We start from the raw sequence: 25018 nt of genomic DNA, 5'->3' as shown, positions 1-25018 counted from the left end.
AGCCTACAACTGTGTCTGCAAGGGAACCAGATTGCAAGGCACCTCATTTTGAATTCTTAAGGTCAAATATGCTTTGCCCAGTGTCTGTTTAAAGTCTATGGGTTACTGTTGCCTTGGTGAAGATTTACCAGGGAGTGATTAATTTGGGGGATTTGTTTAAAAGTTAATTATGGTAGCAATTTGCAGACATGTGTATGTGTTTAATTTGTTGTTAAATTAATAAATGTTTAATTTAGTTTTATATAAAAAACCTCTTGAGGCTCGGTGATCTTATTCCTGAATTCAAAGCTGCATCTCAAACATACCAATTGAAAACATAGGTTATGACAGTTGTTCAGGTTTCCCACTGGGATTTAATCAACTCAGCCTTTACCAACTGCTGTGCCATAACAATAATTCCTTGGTGCATTTGCCATGGCAATGTCTCGACGAATCAGAGCTGATTGCCAACCAATCTGCACCCTTTTCTCATGCAGTATAAATTGTTGCTCCCTTTGAAATTTGGTATTCTTGTGTCTGTCCTGAGGAGTGCAAGGCAAAAAGTTTTGACAGCGTGTCTCTTTTTTCAGAAGGCATAGTGTTACCATGGTCTGTCATAGAGAATGCTGATTGTGATTTTGGTTGGTACCATTTCAAGGCTGGATATTCCACCTATTTGTATAAAATTGTTATAGTAAGAAAATACTATAATGTACTGTATATTTAAATTGACACTGTAGGAGAATCCTGTTGCTTTAGGCTCCAGTGGAAACCTCAAACTTGGTAACTTTTACCGACTTCAAGGTGGATAAATACACAGTAATGGTTAGAACTGAGAGCTGAGAAATCTGAGAAGGGCAGAGACTGTCACTGAGAATACCTAAAGGGATTAGTGAACCAGATGGGTCTTTACAACAATCAACAGTGGTTTCAAAGTCATCATTAGGCTTTTAATTCCAGATTTTTAATAACCTGCCATGGTAGGATTTGAACCCGGGTCCCTAGACCATTCCACTGGCTCTCTGGATTACCAGTCCAGTGACACTACCACTTACCACTGCACCACCACCTCCCTCGTAAAAGGTATAAATGTTATTACTTTAAAATGTGCATATATTGTTGAATATTTGTGCTAATCAAGGTGATAAATATCAGTGCTGAGGAATGGAATTGTTTTCCATTTCAAGCATCTAATATTATCATCAAGCACTTCCAGCCAAAGCTCAGTGTGGGAGAAATGCAGAATAAAGTTACTGCGACAATGCTATTTTTGCGTCACTGAACATCTTTTGTTTTATTCACAACAGTATAAATATTATTTAAATTAAAAATATTACAGAGATTCTGATTTAAATGTTTTGGGATCATAGATTCTCCTACCTGCGCTCTCAAGGTGTTTAAAATGTTGCTGTGTAGCTCTGCATATGCTGCAGAGAATTTGATTCACAAACAGATGGAATTGAATCTGCAGCTATCTGCCACCAGCAGCCATAGTATAAACAAGGCTTGAAGTGCTCTTTATTCTGTCTCAAGAATGTGGCACAATTCCAACTTCAGCCGAGTTTCTTCTCCAGGTCCATTGCGAAACTTATTACTTAATTGCCATCTTTATTCTCTTTCTCAAATATAAAAAGTTACCCTTTGCTGAAAAAGGAGACATTTTTATGTCGAACCAGGGGGTTCTCTATCACAGTCTAACGCAAGCCTACCTTCACTGGTCAATACACCTGTTGGGACTCTTACAGTTCTGCACACTGTAAAATTGGCCTTATTGGCAACCTCGTAAATAGGCCCTATGCCACTTGCTTACTATGCAAGCTTGATGCTAAAATAGGGCACATCAAAGACGTCCTGCCGGATAATGGCTACCCTGATCATATCATTTTGTGCTGTATATCATGCAAACTCATGAACAGGCCCAAGGCCATCACTTTCAGCCCTAAAAAGTGCCCAGTCTATCTCAGATTACCCTGGCAGGGCAAGGTATCTCAAAAATTTGAGCAACAGGTGAAGTTAGCTATTTCACGCTGCAACTATGCAGTAGCAACACGAGTGGTACTCACCACTAACATGATGCTGCCGTCAAATCAAAAAGACATCTGCCTATCACACAAATGAGTAATGTGGTGTATGAATTTCAGTGCCAGTGTGATGCTAGTATGTAAGCCGTATGTCTCAAAGACTCGCGGATCACATCAAATAGCATGCTCCTTCTACTGCTCGCAACGGGCAAGCTTCAGACCGTACCTACATTTGATGTGATTCTGCAATTGGACAACATTTGCTAAATAATCCTCAGTGTGCTAAGAATTATACTGACAACCAATTTAAGATCATCAGCCGAACTCGCAGTGTGGTGCATTTGTGTGTACTGTAAGCTACATACATTACTACACAAGGCCTGTTCTTTGAAGCCAGAAAGGACATGTGCACACATTACACCTGTTTCAGTTAAACAAAATAAGTGATGTCATTCGGTGGTTCATTCCCCAGGGTAAGGTCTTGGCCAATCAGAGTCAAGCTACCTGGTTTGAATTTCAAACAGTGCTGGGCAGTTAACTGTCAGTCACCATCAACTGATGCATTCTCCGTGGCAACGCTTCTACTGATCAGAGTCCACTTGCCAACCAATCGGCACTTTCTTCTCATACACTATAAATATGTTGTTTCCCCTGACATTGGTACTTCTTGCGAATTGCCCTGATAAGTGCAGGGTGAAAAGCTTCGACCAAAAAAGTCTCTTTTTTTTTCAGCAATGTTCAAATCCTGTGCTCCAAAACAACTATAAGTTACTTTCTTCCTTAGTTCTGTTGATGAGTCATACGGAATCGGAACGTTAACTGTGTTCCTCTCCGCAGTTGCTGTCAGACCTGCTGAGTTTTTCCAGGTATTTTTATTTTTGTTTTGGATTTCCAGCATCTGCAGTTTTTTGCTTTTATATAAGTTACTTTTTATTATTTTATAAGTATAATAGAATTAGCATCATGTTTGGAATCATGATTAAAGTAAATTAATTGAAAGCACTGTGTTCAACAATGATGCATTGACTTGGTGTTTGCAGAAAGTAATTCATTTTATGAATTCTCATCAGAATGTGTGCTTATTCCTTTACTGACCTAAACGGGCGGAGATGAGATTTTTGTACAGCAAGTTGTTATGATCTCGAATGCAGTGCCTGAATAGGTGGTAGAAGCGGCTTCAGTAGTAACTTTCAAAAGGCAATTGGAAATATAATCGAATAGTTAAAAAGAGCCTGGAGTTTGGGGAAAGAGCAGGGAATGTCAGAGAGCTAGCACAACAATAATAAAAGCAAAAAAACTGCGGATGCTGGAAATCCAAAACAAAAACAGAATTACCTGGAAAAACTCAGCAGGTCTGGCAGCATCGGCGGAGAAGAAAAGAGTTGATGTTTCGAGTCTTCATGACCCTTCGACAGAACTTGAGATCGAGTCCAAGAAAGAGTTGAAATATAAGCTGGTTTAAGGTGTGTGTGTGGGGGGCGGAGAGATAGAGAGAGAGAGAGAGAGAGGTGGGGGGGGGTGTGGTTGTAGGGACAAACAAGCAGTGATAGAAGCAGATCATCAAAAGATGTCAACAACAATAGTACAATAGAACACATAGGTGTTAAAGTTGGTGATATTATCTAAACGAATGTGCTAATTAAGAATGGATGGTAGGGCACTCAAGGTATAGCTCTAGTGGGGTTTTTTTTTAAATTTTTTTTTTAAATAATGGAAATAGGTGGGAAAAGGAAAATCTTTATAATTTATTGGAAAAAAAAAGGAAGGGGGAAACAGAAAGGGGGTGGGGATGGGGGAGGGAGTTCACGACCTAAAGTTGTTGAATTCAATATTCAGTCCGGAAGGCTGTAAAGTCCCTAGTCGGAAGATGAGGTGTTGTTCCTCCAGTTTGCGTTGGGCTTCACTGGAACAATGCTGCCAGACCTGCTGAGTTTTTCCAGGTAATTCTGTTTTTGTTTTGAGCTAGCACAACAAGATGGACTAAATGGTCTACTGTGCTGTATGGTTCAATGATTTGTAAAAAATCTTCTGACTTGTTAATACATCCATGTTGACTGATATTATGAGATATTTTCCTTAACTTTTAAACCTTTAGTACAGTTTATATGTATCTCAGTGCACTACTCTAGAATCAGAGATTGATGGATTTATTGAATGCTTTCCCACCCAGGAGGATTCTAGTTTTGATTGCACTATCAGAAGGCAATGTAGAGAGAAAAAAAGTTTTTCTTGGCTGATTTCTTGCAACTCCCAGTAGCTAACAGTGGAAAAGCATTAATAGAGGAGTAGGAATGGAAAAATAAGTTCTACAGTTAAACTTTTCCTCATAAAAGTTTCAATCCTAACAGCAAGAATACACAGCAGTTTGAACTTCAGTGCTACAGTCTATAATATTTAAAAATGTAGACAAGTGATGTGAATGGCAAAGTGTGATTCTCATTTTCCTTAATTAATTTCGTTTTTACAAACAAGTTTTGTATTTCCACTCAATTACCTTCGTTATAATGTGATATAATCGCCTTCATTATAACGTTAGAATAGAATTTGTCAACGCTGAGAAATTAAATCATCCATTTATGGCATGGCACATTTCAACATATTCAGTTAATTTGAAAGGTGGTGTCTATGACATTGGGAAACTCTTTGACATTTTAAACTGAACCAAATTGAATCATGATTAAGTTATAAAACAGTTGGTATCCTTAGGCAGCACTGATTCAGTATTCTTGTACAATTTATAATCTATTCTTTGTACAGGTTTGCAGAACTACAATCATATTCTCAGCTGAACTTTCAATTGATAGAAGATGGAAATTGTGACCTCATTATTGAAAAGCCAACCTACTTCATGAAGCTAGATGCAGGTAATTCTTCCATTAAATGTGTCACAAGAATGCACAATTCTACTGGCCTTGAAAGATTTTGTATAGTGCTTTTTACACCTTCTTCAACATGTATGAACTATCAAAATCCTTATTCATAATCATTAACAGACCTTTGAGTCCTAAATCACAGCCTTGCAGCTCAGTTCAGTGTTTATAAAACTTACATTTTATTTTTAAAAGTTCAGAAATAATGTCAAGTTAGGGTTTTGACAAACACTGAATTTGCTTCTAGAAAGAAATAAGTCGTTGGTAATTAATGGATGTGCTCTACCAAGAAGCCAACGGTTTGATGATATCATAGTAAGTGACCCCAACTGAACATTAACCAGCTGCATTTAGCAAAATACATCTTGCCTCATTCATTAATGAAATATTATTTACTTTCAGGTGTCAATATGTACCACCATTTCTGTGACTTCGTTAATCTCTATATTTCCCAACATATCAACAACTCTTTTGATACTGATGTGAACATAGTAATGTGGGACACGGTGAGTGTATTACTGATATGCTACAGATTGTAGAGCTCCAATAATGGGACCTTTATTTGTCATCATCTATTTACTGTGGGTAAATCAGCGAATCTAATGGTAACTTAATAAGGATTATTATACCTTCAAGAGAGTTTTTATTTCTGCACAATATATGTGACATCCCAGTTTGGTTTGCATTTCTTTATTGGTCTACAGTTCTTAGCCTACCTGGATTTTGTATTTTCCCGTGTTTATTTTAGATGGAATCATATCTGTTTGGATTACAAAGTCAAGAGTTACTTTTGGTGCAGTATACATCTCTTCTGGCTCAATATTCTTTCAAAAGATTCTAAATTTTGTTAAATTTGGCTTCACAATCTGTGCCAACAGGCAGGAGGGTGTTTCCTGCAACTGATTGCCACTACTTTACATTATAATAATTTGTTTCAAAATTTCAAAAAGAAGATCCTCCACAATGTTGAAGATGTGATAAAATCAAGAGGAATTGTGATAACTCTGTTTTGCAGTGGACGGATTAGTAGCCAAAGTTCCCTACCTGGTAAATTCTAGATCCCGCAAGGGATACTGGTGGGGAACATAGAAGAATGGCAGATGGTGAGGGATTCCTGAATTACTGTTGCGCTTCTCTTTGTGGCCAGTTACAGAGCAGTATATATCTGCATTTTCCTTTTGCCTGTATTTGATGCAGTGAAACATAAATGACAGGAAAAAGAAAACTCCAATTTAGAATACTTATCCTCATGTTTAAATCCCTTTGGTGTGGCTTCGTCCCTCCCTACATCTGTACACCTTCCAATCCTGCAGCACTCATAGAGCATTTTCCTTTCAACTCTGGCATCTTGTGTGTCCCTAACTTTTCTCCATTAGTGGTGACCTTCAACCGCCTAGGCCTCAAGCTCTGGGATTCCCTCCTGAGACCATTGCATATCTCCACCTCCCACTCCCCACTTCTTTAGTCAGCCCTTCTAATGTCTACTTGCTTTGCCCAGTGCCCATTCTTGTCCTTTATGTTTCTGGAAAGTGTTGGATATTTTCTTCAATAAAAGCACTATATAAGTGCAACTTGTTTGACAAAACAACTTGAAAAGTGGTTCTTGGAACTGGGTGTCATTATATAATGTAACATATGCAAAAGAGCAAAAGGTGTTGGGTGATGTATTTGACTATAGAAATACCACACCTGAACCTCTGAAGTGCTGTTTTCTGTTTTGAACTTATAATAAGAAAGATGTAGAATTATTGGAGAAAATCCAGAGGAGGTCTGTGAGGTAGAATATTCCTGAACTTTTGAGGACTGCAGAATAGGGAAAGGTAATCTAACCTGGGAATGGTCACTTATCAGAGGTCCTTAAGATTTTATGGATATGGAGACTCTGAATCCTGAAGAGTTCTCTCAGCCACAAAATTTAAAAATTAGAGACATAGTTCTAGGTCAAGGTTATTAAAGGAAAATAGGAAATTTAAACAGCAATTCATAGTGGGACAGTGATAGAATTGTGAAACAAATTACTAGTAAGGGTGATGGAACAGACTTGCAAGGTAGATTTTCTGAAAGAACTAGATGAATTCGAGGAGATAGCAGGGCTATTAGTTCCAGAAGGATGGTAAGGAACCTGTTGAGAGGTTTGCAAGAACATGCTTGATGGACCAATTTTCTTCTTCGCAAAATATTCTTGTGTAATATAGATTGAAGCAAGTGTGTTTGTATAATAATCTGCCGGTGCCTTTGCTGAAGAGGAGTTGACAGAGAGAGTAGAGTTGGGGAATAAGTTTACTACTGTTACCTCCTAGCTTTTCGTCCATCTCTCTCAAATTTCCTTGTTTGAATCCCTTCAGTAAATCTGTGGCCCATCTTTCCTACAGCTCTCTAAAATCAGGTTTCCACCCTGCAACAGCACAAGAACAACCCTAACCAAAGTTAAAAATTATATACTCTCTGATTGTCGTCCTGGTGCACTATTGCTGCCTGTGTTGCTTAACTTTTCTGCAACTTTTTGAAGATGGTACACTCTGCGATCCCGCAATGACCACAGAGGCCAGTTGAAGAGGAGAAGTTACGCTCTCCGATCCCACAATGACCACAGAGACTCAGGCTTCCTTTTAACTGGCTTTATTCAAGCATATGCAAGGGAGCCACAATCATTCCTAAGAATGAGGACCCAGCTCCCAGATTGATTACATTTCATTACTTTTGTACTTTTTCTCATCATAATACATTTGAGTACATTTGAATACATCCAATCGGTAACCAACACACTGGTCCCATGCTAACTCTATCCTATTGAGTACATTAGCAGGTGATTTTGCTAACCAATTATTCTAAAGAATTCATACATAATTATATTATCCAATCAAAATTAAAACACGTACGCAAAGACCTTGGTTCCCACAACTCAAGACTGCTTGTGTTTCATCAAAGCCCCCTCTTTGTCCATTGTGTGTCTTTCCAAATCTAGGCTAAAATCATCTGCCCCTTCCCTATGTGAGAGGGGAGTACACTTAATCTAATTTATGTCATACTTTTGTCTCCAGTCTGACCTTCAAGGCTGTGCAATGTAGCAGCCATGTCTGCCTGGAGATTTTAAAGGTTTTTCAGTAAATTCTTACTGTATTCTCTTTTAGCATTTTTAATTTCCCCCTAACACTTTGATGAGGTCAACTGCACTGTCCTCTTTCAATGTCTCTCAATTGTCCAACTCAGTGGGACTGCACTCAATTGGTTCCACTCTTGCGTATGCAACCAGAACATCTTCAGTAGTGGCTTCTTTACCCGTCTTGACATTGCTACTTCTAGCATCCCTAAGGATCTAACCTTGATCCCATTCACATGCCACCCTTTGATGCCATTATCCTGAAGATGTGTATGCTGATGACACCCAGGTCTATCTGCCCACCACATCTCATGATGACTCCATTGTCTTTCTGTTGTCATACTGCTTATCTGACTTCCACTCTTGGGTGCGCTGTGACTTCCTCCAGTTAAACATTGGGAAGGCCATCGTCTTCGACTCCTGCCACAAATTCCACAGTCATGCTATCAATTCAATTTCCTTGCCTGGCCCTTGTTTCAGGTTGAATCAGACTGGCCAGAATTTGGAATTCTACTTAACTCTGAGCTGATCTCCTGACCTCTAATCTCTCCATCACAAAGACTGCCTACTTCACCCCAGTGATAGTGCCTGCATCAGCACATTGGCTGCTGAAACATTTAACATGTCTTTATCAATTCCAAATCGGCCATTTCTAATGTGCTGCTGGCTGTGCCAAGCTCGACCCTCCATAAATTACAGCTCATCCAATACTCAGATTCCCCTAATCTACCCATCTTACCTGTCATCCCTATGCCCACTGATTTACATTAGCTTGTAGTCCTCCAACATCTCAAATTAAAATGATCATCCTCTTGTTTGCATCATGGCCTTACCCTCTCTCTCTTTCTAATATGTAATGCCGTCCTGCTCTATGACCTGCTGAGAGCTCTGTGTGTTCCTCCAAAATTGTGCATTCCCATTCCTTTCCCTCTATCATTAGTCTTTAGCTATCTGGGCCCTGTGCTCTGGAATTCCTCCCCCCTAAAATTCTTTACTCCTCCATCTTCTTATACTCCAGTGTGACCCTTAAAACCCACCTGTTGATCATATCACTCTTGTCCTTCACCCGTCCTTTGTTATTCAGCTCTATGACAGGTTTCAGCCCAGGCAAGAGCACTATCTGTTTCAATGTAGCCAGTCCACAAAATGCTTCTCTCCAACCCCTAGCAATACTAAAGGGCCTTTAATTAACTCATTTTTCTTATCTACATTTTGCCCCATATCACCTATAGGCAAAGGGTCAGTTTTCATATATATGCTGATGATGCTAAACTCAGCCCCTCCCTCACTTTCCTTGACATCTTGACTTTTTTGTCCATTCAGATATTCTGTCTGACCTGAAGTGTAGGGGGAATCAAAATGTTCTTCAACTGGAGATTAAGAAGACCAAAACCATTATTTTTGAACTCTGCCATAAACTTGTTCTATTATCATTCAAAATGAAGACCTAAAGCAGCTATTATGTCAGTCGTTATGTTTTTTTTTAATATCAGTTCAGTTTTAGGTTGTCAACGTCCTAATTTGAAAAATTTATATATGAAGGGACAAAAGGCAAAATTGATTGAACATAATCTGATTATACAGTCTAATTTAAATTATTTGGAATGTGGAGCAAGAAGTTAATGTTCAATTATTTTACACACTGTAAACTTAATTGCATTCATGATAAGAGCCCTACATCTCTGCAGTTTATTTATGACACATTTATTACTGGTAATCTGAATCTGAATGTGAATTATTTATTACTGTCTCTGAACTCTAGTAACCCTTAAGATTGCCACCCAAAGCAATTAAAAATAAATTTGCTGCTTGATAGTAGCTATCTTGCGCAGTAGGGGTGATGGTCATAATTTGCTATGCTGCTCAAGTTACTACGTTTTCTAAAAATTTGTCTTATAAAAATTGGATTTAACAACATATTCTAATGTGACCAATATAAACACTATTTGTCACAGTACTTGCTAACCTATGCTCAAAAGTCCAGTTTGGAGAGGATGAAGTTATTTGCCAGAAGCAATTGTTTTGCTATGGATATCATTATGTAGGCACCGTAGGTCCGAATGCATTGGGCCAGTGAAGAGCCATTCTCGCTAGAAGTTAATAGAAGGAAATGGCAGGCGTGTTCCTTCCAATCTTTTGTACATTGATTGATGAGCATTGTAATGGATGAAAAATCATGAGTGGAGTGTGTTTGATTTCCTGATAGTTGCTCCTGATGGGTGAGGCTCCCAGTCAGAAGCATGCAATCAAAACTGGCCTGCATTGGGATAAGAAGCACATTGAGTTATTCTGGTAGCTGTCTTTGTGATCAAATAGCAGGTGAAACATAGGTTGATTAACTAAACCAAAACCAGGCATTCACTGGTAATAGGAAATAGGAATACAAAATACAAATACTTGAGACGCTGGAAATCTGAAATAAAAGCAGAAAATGCTGGAAATAATCAGCAGGACATGCAGCAACTGTGGAGAGTGAGTTCATGGCCCAGATCTTCCAGTCCCCATATCAGAGACCCAACGTATAGCGCAAGATGCACATTGGGAGCCCGCGGAAGTCCTGACATGCTGACCTCCGTGGGAATTGCCTAGGAAGTTTGAACTTCCAACAGGCAATTCTCCTGCTTCCTAAGACCCCCTGCAAAAGTCTCCGAGTCTGAGTTAGAATCAGAGCCTTTGGATAGTTCCGATTTACTTGCCTGAATATGTACCCAGGAAATGTTAGACAGAAAAATCCTAGTCAAACTCCAAGGTAGCTCCAGAACTGACCCCCCCCTACCCCCAACAATCACTCTTTCTGAGCCACCCCCCCACAACTCCCTCCAGAGTCAACCAACCTCACCTGTCGACTCAAGACACCCTCTTGCCACCTTCCACCCTTCCCACCTGCCACCCTACCCAATTGCCACCTCCCACGTACCATGTCACCCACCTGTCACCCAACTCACCTGCCACCCTACTTAGCTGCCATCTTACCCACCTGTCATCTCACCCACCTGCCACTCTTTCCACCGACCACCTCATCCACCTTCTGCTGTATGCACTTACCTCACCCACACTACCCACTTACCTTTTTACCTCACCCACCTACCCAATCTATCCATTTATCAATTCACCCATTCACTAACATTCACACTGGCCATTTAAATTTACCATATGGCAGCTAGTGCAGTAAAAAGGGGGTAGTTCTTGTGTACCCCCCCGCGCCAAGACCCGGCAAGAAATGCGGTACAATATCGGGGCATGGAAAAGGTCGAATGGAGCGGCAAGCCTACGATGATTGCTGCTTCGCAGAAGATTCAGGCCAATATTCCAGACTGATGACCTTTCATCAGAAAAGTTCATCAACCTGAAAAGTTAACTCTATTTCTCTCTCAATAGATGCGGCCTGATCTGCTTTGTATTTCCAGGGTCTTCTGTTTTTAATAGCGGGAAATAGCAGTTTCTTGTTGTTTGGATTGATTCTAAGATGGCATTTATACCGTTCGACCATGTGCAGCATCTACATTTTTTTGTGTTCTGAAATGTGAAAGGTTATATTACAGAATTACTGCAGGGTATTATATAATATTAGGAGCATAACTGGGAATTTGTTGGGCAATCCAGGATAAGGGGGCACAATATTAAAATTAGAATTAGGCCGTTTAGAAGTGAAATCAAGAAGCACTTCTTTTCACAAAATTTTAGTGAAAATCTGGAACTCTCTCCCCTTAAAAGGCTATGGATGCTGAATTAATTGAAATGTTCAACATTCAGATTAACAGATTTGTTATCGGCAAGCAATGTGGAGAAGAGCCAAGTAGATGAATTTCAAGTACTTCTTAGTCATGATGTAACAAAATACAGGAACAGGCTTGAGGGGGAACGATCTTCTTCTGTTCGCAGAGAGAAGGATAAATAAAGGATACTTTACTGAAAAGGGAATTGCACCATATTTTGAAGGTACAGGCATGAGTCTCATAGGCTTATATCATGGACAACATATTTATTATCAGAATGAGTTGTCAGTAACAAGATGTTGAAGCTAAGCCCAACAAATGTTTTATGCAATTGACTTGTAACTTTGATTACAAGAAAGAATTATGGTGTTTTGTTTTACTGTACTTTTTGAATTATTTTGTATGAAACACTAAAAGGTATATGTGAACAGTCTGCAATGAGAAGTATGCAGTAACTATTAGGTGTCCACTCAGCAAAATAATGATTTTAAAATCATATTGCACTACAGTACAATTTAACATGATGATTTGTTTCTGTCCAAAGCGATTGTTATATGTGTATTTTGCTGTTAGCATTATGAATTCCACTGACAGAAGGTAGGAAAAATAGATTTCTTTAATATTTCAATATTATGATTTGAAAAACAATTGACCGTAAACTCTTGCTATCTACAGTTTGCCATGTGAAGTGTTTCTTTCTTTTTCCCACATGCAACTAAGATTGTTTGGATGATGACTGTATGGGTTATGTTAGTGATGATAGATTTTTTCAGGATAAGCACAGCAGAGATAGACAATGTGTAAGAGAGGTAGAAAGGCAAATTGGAGCAGTAGTTGGGAGCAGACTAGAGTGGTGTTGCCACTCAAGATCACAAATATTGTGGTTGTAGGATTGTCATCAACTTTAGACTTTGACCAATTTTATGACAATCATTGCCCTTCTTACATTTTATTTCAGATCGGTTACATTATTTTAGCAGACATGTGAAAGTTTGAAACTTGAGAACAGGTAGGAAGTGATGAATTCAGTGGATTGAGCTTCATAATTGCGCACACACATGCACCCCTTCCTGAGGACTCCACCATGACAGATGCCAGTCCTCAATCAGTTTGATTCATTCCACGTGATATCAAGAAACAGCTGAAGGCTATGGACCTTGACTACTTCCCAGCTATAGTACTGAAGAGTTATGCTCCAGAGCTAACCGTGCCTCTAATCAAGCTGTTCCATTACAGCCAAAACACCAACAGCATGGAAAATTGCCCGGGTATGCCCTGTTCACAGAAAGCGGGACATATGCAATCCAGCCAACTACCGCCCCATCAGTCTACTCGTTAACAAAGTGATGGAAGGCATCGTTGACAGTGCATCAAGTAGCATTTATTCAGCAAGAACCTGCTCACTGCCACTCAGTGTGGGTTCCACCAAAGACACTCAGCTCCTGACCTCATTACAGCCTTGGTCCAAACATGGACAATAGAGCTGAATTCCAGAGGTGAGGTGAGAGTGACTGTCCTTGACATAAAGCCAACATTTGATCGAGTGTGATATCAAGGTGCCCTAGCAAAATTGAAGCCACTGGGAATCACTAGAAAACCCTCCACTGGTTGGAGTCATCACTAGCATGTGGTTGATGGGGTAAATCATCTCAGCCCCAGGACATCACTGCAAGAGTTCCTCAGGGTAGGCCCAGCCAATTCAGCTGCTTCATCAATGACCTTTTCTTCCATCATAAGGTCAGAAATGGGGCTATTCTCTGATGATTCATGATACTGAAGTAGTCTGTGCCCGCTTGGGCTAATAATTGACAAATAGAATTTGCATTACTATCTCCAACAAGAGAAAATATAGCCATCTCTGATTGACATTCAACAGCATTGGCATCACTGAATCCCCTACCATCAACACCCTGGGAATTACCATTGACCAGAAACTTAACTGGGCCAGCCATATAAATACTGTGGCTACAAGGGCAGGTCAGAGGCAAAGAATTCTGTGGTAAATAACTGACCTCCTGACTACCCAAAGCCTTTCCACCATCCACAAGGCACAAGGCAAGAGTATGGTGGGATACTCCTCACTTGCCTGGATGAGCGTAGTTCTGTCAACCCTCAAGAAGCTCAACACCATCCAAGGCAAAGCAACCCACTTGATTAGCAGCCCATCTGCCACCTTAAATGTTAATTTCCTCCACCACTGTTGCACAGATTCAGCAGTGTGTACCATCTACAAGATGCACTGCAGCAACTCACCAAGGCTCATTTGACAGAATCTTTCAAACCTGTGACCATTACCACCTAGTAGGGTAAGGGCAGCAGATGCATGGGAACAACATCACCTGCAAGTTCCTCTCCAAGCCCACACACTGTCCTGACTTTTTTCTTTTTTTTATTCTTTCATAGGATGTGAACGTCTCTGGCAAGGTTAGCATTTGTTGCTTGTCTCTAACTGCCCTTGGGAAGGTAGTGGTCTGCTACCTTCTTGAACTGCTGGATTCCACTTGGCGTAGGTACACCCACATTGTTGTTAGGAAGGGAGTTCCAGGATTTTGACCCAGTGACAGTGAAGGAATGACGATATTGTTCCAAATCAGGATGGCGTGTGGCCTGGAGGGGAACTTGTTGGCAATGGTGTTCTCATGCACCTGCCCTTGTCTTTTTAGGTGGTAGAGGTCACGTATTGGGAAGAGGCTGTTAAAGGACACTTGGTGTGTTGCTGCAGTACATCTTGTATACAATACATACTGCTGCCACTGTGCCTTGGTGGTGGAGGAGGGAGTGAATGTTTAAGATGGATAGGGTGTTGATAAAATGCGCGGCTTTGTCCTGGATAGCATTCAGCTTCTTGAGTACTCAGCCAGGCCAGTAGAGAGTATTCCATTACACTTCTAACTTGTGCCTTCTAGATGGTGGACTGACTTTGGGGAGTCGGAGGTGAGTTACTTGCCGCAGAGTTCCTAGTCTCGTTCCAGCTTTTATATCCATTATATTTATGTGGCTATTCCAGTTAAGTTTATGGTCAATGGTAACCCTCAGGATGTTGATACTGGGGGATTCAGCAATGGTAATGCTGTTGAATATCAAAGGGTGATAGTTAGATTCTCTCTTGGAGATGGTCATTGGCTGGCACTTGTGTGGCGTAAATGCTATTTGACACTTGTCAATCCAAGCCTGAATGTTGTCCAGGTCTTGCTGCTATTGACATGGACTACATCAGTATCTGCGGAGGCGCGAATAGTGCTGAACATGGTGCAACCATCAGCAAACATTCCACTTTTAACCTTATGATGGAGGGTAGGTTTTGATGAAGCAACTGAAGATGATTGGGCCTAGGACAGGAGTTCCTGAGGAACTCCTGCAGCGATATCCTGGGACTGAGATGATTGGTCTCCAACAACCACATCCATCTTCCTTTGCGCTAGGTATGACTCCAACCAGTAGAGAGTTTTCCTATGATTCCCATTGACTCCAGTTTTGCTAGGACTCCTTGATGCCACACTCAGTCAAATACTGCCTTGATGTCAAAGGCAGTCAGTCTCACCTCACCTCTTGAGTGTGGCTCTTTTGTTCATGCTTGGACCAAGGCTGTAATGAGGTCAGGAGCTGAGTGGCCCTGGAAGAACCCAAACTGCTACCTGGACTTGGAACAATATTGCTGTTCTTTCACTGTTGCTGGGTCAAAATCCAGGAGCTTCCTTACCAGTGGCACTGTGGGTGCACCTATGCTGCATGGACTGCAGTGCTTCAAGAAGGCAGCTCACCACCACCTTCACAAAGGTAATTAGGGATGGGCAATGAATGCTGGCCATATTAGCACTGCTAACTTAAAGGAATAAAAAAAAAAACAGTATATTGACTTTGATGTCTGACTTTGAAACTTGTCAATTCTATTAACTTAAAACTTCACTTTTCTATCATTTTATGCAGTGGATGGAGACATCTAATTACAACCACTCCCACACCCACAGCACCACCCCCCCCCCACCACCCAACACCAATCCCCGTCCCCACTCCCCATCCCCATTCCTGATCCTGGCATTTAATTTTGATTTGTTGCTGCTTGTGTTAACAGAGTTGCTGAACATACTTGAGCTATTTCTCTGTAGCTCCATCTTCAATCTGCTGTGCAAAATGTTACAAGGTAGAAAATGTATAAACCAATTGGCTGTTATAAACTATAGAGAATAGCACAGGGACAAATCTGCTATGATTGCATGGTACATTGGGCATTCGGAAATGATTGGTACCGAATTGCAGAAAGTGTGAGTTTAATGGTATTTTGGGCTGCAGGGAGTGGGAGTCAGGACCTTGGGCTGGAGAAGTGATGGTGTGCAGATGCCAGAGATTAAAAGTTGTAGACTTTATTACTTATTACCAATTACTCTTGAATTAATTTGTGCTAGACTTAAACTTAAGTTTTCGCATATCAGAAATGAACCACTTCAGTACAGTATAGCATGTGAAATATATATTCAAAATCATTTGACAGAGGACGAACTGAACGTACCCATCAGTTTTAAACTTTTACAATTGTGTGTAGTTTAAAAATATCAAGGTTCTGATCTGCTATCAGTGGAAAATACCCACAATTATAAAAAGTTTGCATAACTTGACCAATAGTAGTTGTGGGACTTGGTGATCCAGGGAATAATATGTCAGTTGAAGACATGGGGCTGGATTTTATGGGGTACTGTATGCCCCATCCACTCCGACTGAAAGGTTAGTAGGGAGCCCACCCACCAAAAAGCAGGCTGCTCTGCAGCCATTTTATGCTGGAGACAGCATTAATTGTCTAAGGTCGAGATTTCTGCCTCGATCTGGAGAGGATGTCCTGGCCTAGAGAATTGCTGGCCAATCAGATGGCTGGCAGCTCTGTCTCGCCCTAGTAGCGCCAGGTTCAAGCAGTGGCCACTGCTGGGACTACAGGCAGTCCCCGAAGAAGAGGAGGTTATGGAGCCAGACTTAGGAGTAAGCCAGGTGCATCGGTGGTACCTGGTTGGCAGACGCCAGCAAGGGGGATGGGGGGTGCGTTTGGGTTTGAGAGGCCAAGAGAGGTGGATTAAAGGTTGGGGTTGGGAAGGAGGGGGTGTGACTTGTAGGAGGTGGGGGGAGTGGTTGGGGGTTGTGGCTCCGATAGGCACAGGGGGACCCCAAAGGAGGTTCTCCCCAACTTGCCGGATACCAGTCTGTGCAGTAAAAGCTGCTGGGCTACCCACTTGGCTTGGGCTTCTCCCTGCTGTAGGTACAATAGCAGTGGAGGTGGAATGAGACATTTAAGTGGCTATTAATGTGCTCAAGGGGGGAGGCTGCCTGACACTTTCCCCGCTCACTGTAAAATTGGAGACAGGTCAATAGCATGTGGGAAGGCCATGCACTGCATTTTACGAACCCGCTGCGTTCAAACACACTGGTGGGGGCCCATAATGCCTTTGGGTATAATTTTAAAAATGTAACAAAACAAGGAATAAACTAGTAAGATAAACCTTGCATTAACCTAAGTAGTCTAGCATTAGTACTCTGCCTAGATACTTGTCAGGGGCTCTAAAGGCCTGTTGAAATTCTGGGTGTTGGGTTGCTTTGTTGAGTGTGGTAGAGAAACTATGCGATGCAATGCTACCAGAAAAATTCTGTTAAGAACATAGAATAACATCTTTCTGTTCTGTGAAATACAGGATGTGCTCCATGTGTATGAATCTAGCTTAGTTGATCAGTTGAAAAAAATCTCTGCTGGCTGCAAGGGATCCAATGCAAAATGAACTGTGTATTCTTAAGTTTATGGTGGATGCTAATTTTTTTACCTCCTTTATGCCAAATTCTCGTCCAAGTATCTGTTACTGCCAGCCTTGACCCTCCAGAGCTCTCTGCTGACTTTTCATGTTATACTCTACATATGTTTTAATTTGTCCAAATCTCCTGCTGCATCCTTTCAATCAATGTGTTCTGCTTCTCTGTCAGTGTCATTCTTCCCAACTTCCATTGGTTTCCCCATCCCCAAGCCATTAAATTAAAAATCCTCATCATTTATCAATCCCTTCAGCCTTACCTCATCCTACCTCTCCGCTGGGCTGGTGTAAGAGTATTTGCTGCCCTAGGTGAACCTTCATCTCCCGCCCCACCCACACTTAACTTTTGAAAATAAATATAGTACAATGGTCACACGCTCACACAATCGCTAAAAACTGTCAAACTAACAGGTAGTTGTTATTTATGGCCGGTCCTCAGCTCTTGCTCTGTTCTCAGCCTTCCACTGCTCTGCTTCTGCAATACCATGGCCTGAATTTCATGTCCCGCTCCCGCCCCCACCAGCCGGTGTGTTTTCAGGCAGGGGAGGGGTGAATGTGAAAAAGCACAAATGGGTTTCCTGCTTGGTTCCCGCTCATCCAGACCACTCAATGATTTTACACTGGGGCAGGCAAGGCCTTGGATGGGCCACTCAACCGTGCCCCAGTTGAAGCCCTTAAGTGGCCAATTGTTGACCACTAAAGGGCTGTTTCCCGCCTAGCCTCAATCTTTAGGCTGGTGGGAGGATTTCTTGGATGTGGGGGAAACCCAAAAATGATTGGGTTTAGGCCTCGGGCAGGAAGGTGTGGGGGGTTCGATCTCCATCAGAAGTCCCCTTCAAACTTCGGCTCCCCCCCCCCACCAAATTAAGGTCCGGTTGCTGGTGGACCTCCCTCCCCCTCGAGGCCTTCCCCCAACTCCCCAATGCCCCACTCTCCATCTCCACAGGCCTTCCTCACCTTCCCGCCCTGAGACCCTGAAAACACCTTTCTGGGCACTCCTGAGGCTTAGGCTCCGTGACTTCATGAACTTCCACTTCTGATCACTGCAACTTCTGGCCCTGCAGGGACTAGAGTGCTGCTGGACAATCAGATTGGCCGGCAGCTCTTAAAGACAGGACTTCCTCAGAGTGAGAGCGGAAGCCCAACCTGCAGCCAATAAACGCACATCCAAGCATGAAATAGCTGCAGGGCAGGCAGTGTCAGCAGAGATGTGCTCCCCGCTGATTCTCCGTTGGCGGGACGGGATACCCCGCCATCTGAAATATCCTGGCCAATGTTCCCTCTGCGCCACACACTAGATTTGCGCATTCTACACCTGCACCCCTCACAGGAACTCAACCCGCATAACCACGAGATCACCCAGGAGCTTTCTGAATGGTTGAACTTGAAAACACAAAGCTCTTAGGTAGCCAGCATTTTTAAATAGCGGCCCCACCCATTCCCAGTGCATGATGCTGGATAATAGAAATGAACTGCTGTGCATATGAATAAAAACTAAAGCAGTCTCGCTTCTAAAATAATTCTTCTTAAGCTGCGTACCCAGAAATGAAAACTTTTGTGTTTTGGAAATTATGTGGCGAGGGAAATGTAATAATCCATACACCTTCTGAGTGTATGACTGCACTGGTTCTAGATGTTACAGATAGTAAAATGATCTGCACAGAAATGCAGTAGCAAAGCCTGCTTCAATTTTCACTTTTAGTATTAAAAACCAAATTAACAAGTAAAGTCACACAGAAAGTGATCTCAGTAACAGCTTAATATTTACAGCTCTACCAGGTTCCAGATTTTATACACACAATTTCTGTTTTATAGCAATGTATTGCCTAAAATACTGTCCATATGAGCAAAATATAATTAATTATGCCACTACACTACAGATGGCTTTATTGTGATCTTACTTGCAAGTCAAACTTTCTAGCAGTTACACAACATACATGCCAAATAGTGGAAGTCATGTGCGCTAGACAAAGCTAAGCGATTCCACAGATCAGATCTAAGCTCTGCAGTCCTGCCACATCCAGTTGTGAATGGTAGTGGACAATTAAACAACTAACTGGAAGAGGAGGCTCCACAAATATCCCCATTCTCAATGATGGGGGAGCCCAGCACATCAGTGCAGAAGAGAAGGTTGAAGCAACAATCTTCAGCCAGAAGTGCCAAGTGGAGGATCCATCTCGGCCTCCTGAGGTCCCCAGTATCACAGATGCCAATCTTCAGCCAATTCGATTCACTCCACATGATATCAAGAAACAGCTGAAGGCACTGGATACTGCAAAGGCAATGGGCCCTGACAACATTCCAGCAATAGTACAGGAGACTTGTGCTCTAGAACTAGCTGCGTTCCTAGCCAAGCTGTTCCAGTGCAGGTACAACACTGGCATCTACCCAACAATGTGGAAAATTGCCCAGGTAAGCCCTGTGCACAAAAAGCAGGACAAATCCAACCCAGCCAAATACCGCCGCATCAGTCTACTCTTGATCATCAGCAAAGAGATGGAAAGTGTGGTCGACAGTGCTATCATTTGGCACTTACTGATGCTCAGTTTGGGTTCTGCCAGGGCTACTCAGCTCCTGACCTCATTACTACCTTGGTTCAAACGTGGACAAAAGAGCTGAACTTCTGAGGTGAGGTGAGAGTAACTGCCCTTGACATCGAGGCAGCATTTGACTGAGTGTGACATCAAGCAGCCCTAGCAAAATCGGAGTCAATGAGAATCGGGGAAAACTCCACTGGTTGGAGTCACACCTAGCAAAAAGGAAGAAGATTGTGGTTGTTGGAAGTGAAGCATCTCAGTCCTGGGACATCGCAGGAGTTCGTCAGGGTAGTGTCCTAGGCCCAACCATCTTCTGCAGTTTCACCAATGGCCTTCCTTCCATCATAAGGTCAGAACTGGGGATGTGCAATCATCTGCAAACAATGTTCAGAACCATTCACCACTCCTTGGATACCGAATCAGTCTATGTCCATATGCAGCAAGACCTGGGCAATATTCAGGCTTGGGCTGATAAGTGGCAAGAAACGTTTGCTCCACACAAGTGCCAGGCAATGATGATCTCCAACAAGAGAGATCCAACAATCTCCCCTTGACATTCAACAGCATTACCATCACTGAAACCCCATTATCAACATCCTGGGGGTTACCATTGACCAGAAACGGAACTGGAGCAGCTATATAAATACTGTGGCTACAAGAGCAGGTCAGAGGGTGGGAACTTTGTGAAGAGTAACTCACCTTCTGACTCCCCAAAGCCTGTCCAACATCTGCAAGGTACAAATCAGGTGTGTGTCCATGTGACCATATGATGTAGGAGCAGAAGTAGGCCATTCAGCCCATTGAGTCTGCTCCACCATTCAATGAGATCATGGCTGACCTGATAATCCTCAATTCCACTTTCCTGCCTTTTCCCCATAACTCTTGATTCCCTGACTGATTAAAAATCTGTCTATCTCAGCCTTGAAAATACTTAACAACCCAACCTCTACAGCCCTCTGCGGTAAAGAATTCCACAGATTCACTACTCTCTGAGAGAAGAAATTCCTCTTCATCTCTGCCTTAACTGGGCGACCCCTTACTCTGAGATTATGCCCTCTGGTCCCAGACTCTCCCACAAGGGGAAACAACCTCTCAGTATCTACCCTGTCAAGCCCCCTAAGAATCTTACATGTTTCAATAAGGTTGCCTCTCATTCTTCTAAACTCCAATGAGTACAGGCCCAACCTACTCAACCTCTCCTCATAAGAAACTCCCTCCATACCCAGGATCAGCCTAGTGAACCTTCTCTGGACTGCCTCCAATGCCAGTATATCTTTCCTTAGATAAGGGGACCAAAACTGTTCACAGTATTCTAGGTGTGGTCTAACTAGTGCCTTGTATAGTTTTAGCAAGACTTCCCTATTTTTATATTCCATTCCCTTTGAAATAAAGGCCAACATTCTATTTGCCTTCCCTATTACCTGCTGAACTTGTATGTTAGCTGTTTGTGATTCATGCATGAAGGCCCCCAAATCTCTCTGTGCTGCAGTTTTCTGCAGTCTTTCTCCATTTAAATAATATTCAACTCCTCTATTCTCCCTGCCATAAGTGCATAACCTCACACTTTCCCACTTTATATTCTATCTGCCAAGTTTTTGCTCACTCACTTAACTTGTCTATATCCCTCTGTAGACTCTTTGTGTCATCCTCACCACTTGCCTGGATGAATGCAGCTCCAACAACATTCAAAAAGCTCACACCATCCAGAACAAAGCAGCCCACTTGATTGGCACCCCATTCACCACCTTAAACATGCACTCCCTCTACCACCGATGCACAGTGGCAGCAGTGTGTACTCTATAAGATTCAATGCAGCAACTCAGCAAGGCTCCTTTGACAGCACCTTCCAACCCCATGACCCCTACCACACAAAAGGACAAGGGCAACAGATGTATGGGAACAACATCACCTGCAAATTCCCCTCCAAGTCACATATCACCCTGATCTGGAACTCTATCGCCATTCCTTCCCTGTGGCTGGGGTCAAAATCCAGGAACTCCTTAAAAACACTGTGGACTGCTGCCATTTAAGAAGACAACACACCACCACCTTCTCAAGGGCATTAGGGATGAGCAATAAATGCTGCCCTAGTCAGAGATATCCACAACCCATGAACAAAGGAATAAAAGGTTACATTGGCAGAAAGTACAAATGATTGTTTTGTTTAGAATGCTGACAGCATTTTGTGTCGTGTCTCGCAAAAGAAGTACCTATATGAAAAGCAACACAAGTAATTTAACTACTAAACACTTTGATCTCTTAAATAGTTTCCCAAAATCTGTAGCCACATGCTGTTTGAAAATCAATCTAAATTTTCAAGTGTCCAAACTGGTGTTTTTCGGTATGACGCAGAGTATTGGAAGGGTCTGAAATAACTTGTGAACATCCAAAGATTCAAAAGCAAAAATATGAAGCAAACTTCAAAGACCAGCAGCAATGGATGGTTGAAGAGGAAACTCCAATCATAATGTTATGGTGATGACCTAGCTAAATAAGGGTTGGGCTAGCAATCCCAGTGAAGGTGGCAGCTCGGCATATCATGAGATAAATGGCACTTGGAAATGATTCAGAATCTCAGTGCAAATGAAAGGTCAAGAACATTAGCAATCACAACTTATCGCTGTCCCACAGACCATCTGACACCGAGGAAGGTTGAGCAAAGTTTATTTCACTAAAGCCACTTGATTTAAAAATTAGGAGAAAAGCCTAGGACTATTTCAAATACGATCAACAGAACTAAAGGGGAACTTCAAGTCGAACTACTTAAACAGAAACTATCAAACTCCCATAATAGTTCACATTCTGTGCTTCAATTTATGACTGATGATCAAAAGCACACACCTCAATGACTGAACAAAGCACCTCTAGGACATATACGTTCAATTCTTTTGGCTAGTTACGTTACATTTCTATGGAATTTTATAACCAAGTATAACATGAAACACAAGCACGTCAACAGACTTAGCAAGTTTTGTTTATTTTGCTGGGGGCTCACACCCAGTAGTAATTGGATATAGACTACCAACCTGGGGGTGGGTGCCACTGGACTGGGAAAGAGCTGCTTGCTGCTGTAATTGCCTACTTCAGAAAATTCCAGATGGACTGAACTGAAACTACATAGTGTCCCACTGTCGGGTACTCGTGGAAAGTTGCTCATATCTTAAGGTTTCAGGCAGTTCAGTTTTATGATGTGGTGCTGTTTCTGGCACCTGCGGCTGCCAACCCCCAAATTGTGCCGCCCTAGGCAAACTCCTAGGGCAGAATTTTCTGCCAATCTCTGGCGGGCGCAGAGCCGATCCCCACCGGAGAAACGGGCCGCACTGCCATTTTACGTGGGCGGGCTAATTAAGGCCCACCCAGCGTGACATCTGGGGGGAAGTGCTATGCGCTTCCTGTGCGGCCAGGGGGGATTCCCCAAAAGCGAGAGTGCACTCTTTCGCGCATGTGCATGAAAGAGCACACATCTCCCTGAGGCAAAGTGCAGCCTCAGGGAGATCGCTTCCACTTTGAAAAAGATTAAAAATAGAAAAAAAAAATTCCCTAACATGTCCCCCTCATGAGATGGGGCATGTTCATAATTTACGCTATAACTTTATTAAACTTTTAAAACCCTGCATAAAACCTTATCCCGCCAGTGGATGAGGTTTCGTGTTTTCTCTATTAGCTGCCGGGGCTCCTGGCCTGCCTGCTAACCTTAAGGTTGGATGAGCAGGTCCTTTAATTGTTTAAATGATCAATGGCCAATTGAGGCCATTGACAGGTGGGCGGGCCGGTAGCTGATTTTGCTGTGCCTCCGTCTTCCTGAAAATTTAAATGGGGCAGGATGATGTATTCCTGCGTCATTTTACGTGTCAGCAAGCGGGCCCCGCCCCCTGCTCGCCGAAGGCAAAATTTTGCCCCTAGTTCGCTTAGTGGTTGTGCTGGCTCTGCCTCTCCAGATTTCTCCAGCTACATGTGCCAACATATGCATTTTGCTGTCTCATGCTGGCCTTCTTTGCATCCCTATCTCCTTCCATCTAGTCATAGAGTTTCAAATATCTAGGTGCTATACTCTAGAACACTCTCCATAAATCCTTCCACTTAGCTACCTCTTCCAGCCTTCAAAGGTTTCCTATAAACCTATCCTTTCCACCATTTCTTTAATTGCCGATCTAAATCCTCTAAAAATGTTGTATGCATTTATGTTTCAACAAAATGCCTTCAGGTGTTAACTACATTAAAAAAAATAGGACCCCTCATATTTACTTCAGGTTGGGATTGGAGTGGGTGAATTTGGATTTTTAGGCAGGAATTCCCAGAGGTAAGGGACTTCTGCACATTCTGCAGGAATTAACTGCAGGATTTTACATTTTCAACAGATTTCCCACCTACCAGCCATGCAGGTTGACAGGCTACCCACTCCTGAGAGCCGGTCATCGTGAATGAGGTTTGGATGTCCCGGAGTTCGGTGACGTGGTGGAGGTTGGCTGATGACATGCAGGGAAGCTAGTTGGGCTTAGGAAACACCCTTGCTTCGTCTGGTCCACAAACAGTGCATTTACCTCATGGATCTGGCCCATCTCATCTCCTTTCACCTGCTGGGCTCTCTGAGCCTCGGGAATCCTGGCCTCCATGAGTTAAAAATAAACATCCAGTAAAAATAGAGGCATTCAAGCTCCTTAAACGTTTTAGTGATTGATCTACCTTTTGAGAACAGGTTGGTCAGCTGCTGGCCAACCCACCCTGTTAAAACTGGAAGTAGGTGAGATTGGGGTCAGGTTTTAAAATTTAAAATGTTTTAAACTTCCCACCAACCCACAACACTTTAAAACTGCCCCATATACAAATACAGGTTGATAATTGACAATATCACTCACAAAGGCCGAAAGGATAGCTGGTGAGTAGGCAAAACCTTGCATTTATGTCGTGCCTTTCATGACCATAGGATGTCTCAAAGTGCTTTACAGCCAATGAGAATCTACATCTGTAAGATAAATTTATCAGTGAGAATACAAAATTATGTCGTCACAACA

The 25018-nt window shown here is 42.3% G+C and overlaps 1 protein-coding gene across 5 annotated transcripts in view; it reads left to right on the top strand.

Annotated features, from left to right (window-relative positions):
- The window catches only part of eogt (EGF domain-specific O-linked N-acetylglucosamine (GlcNAc) transferase), an 86829-nt gene that overhangs the window by 32944 nt on the left and 28867 nt on the right, over nucleotides 1–25018 (top strand). For all 5 annotated transcript variants that reach the window (XM_041191456.1, XM_041191452.1, XM_041191454.1 and 2 more), the window contains 2 exons: nucleotides 4758–4864; nucleotides 5273–5376. In XM_041191456.1, coding sequence (XP_041047390.1) covers nucleotides 4758–4864; nucleotides 5273–5376 — 211 coding nt within the window. The remainder of the gene's footprint in view (nucleotides 1–4757; nucleotides 4865–5272; nucleotides 5377–25018) is intronic.

Source organism: Carcharodon carcharias, chromosome 7 (assembly GCF_017639515.1).
Source record: "Carcharodon carcharias isolate sCarCar2 chromosome 7, sCarCar2.pri, whole genome shotgun sequence".
Lineage (NCBI taxonomy): Eukaryota > Metazoa > Chordata > Chondrichthyes > Lamniformes > Lamnidae > Carcharodon > Carcharodon carcharias.
Note: the sequence above shows the minus strand (reverse complement) of the source record. Positions and strands in the feature narration are given on the sequence as shown.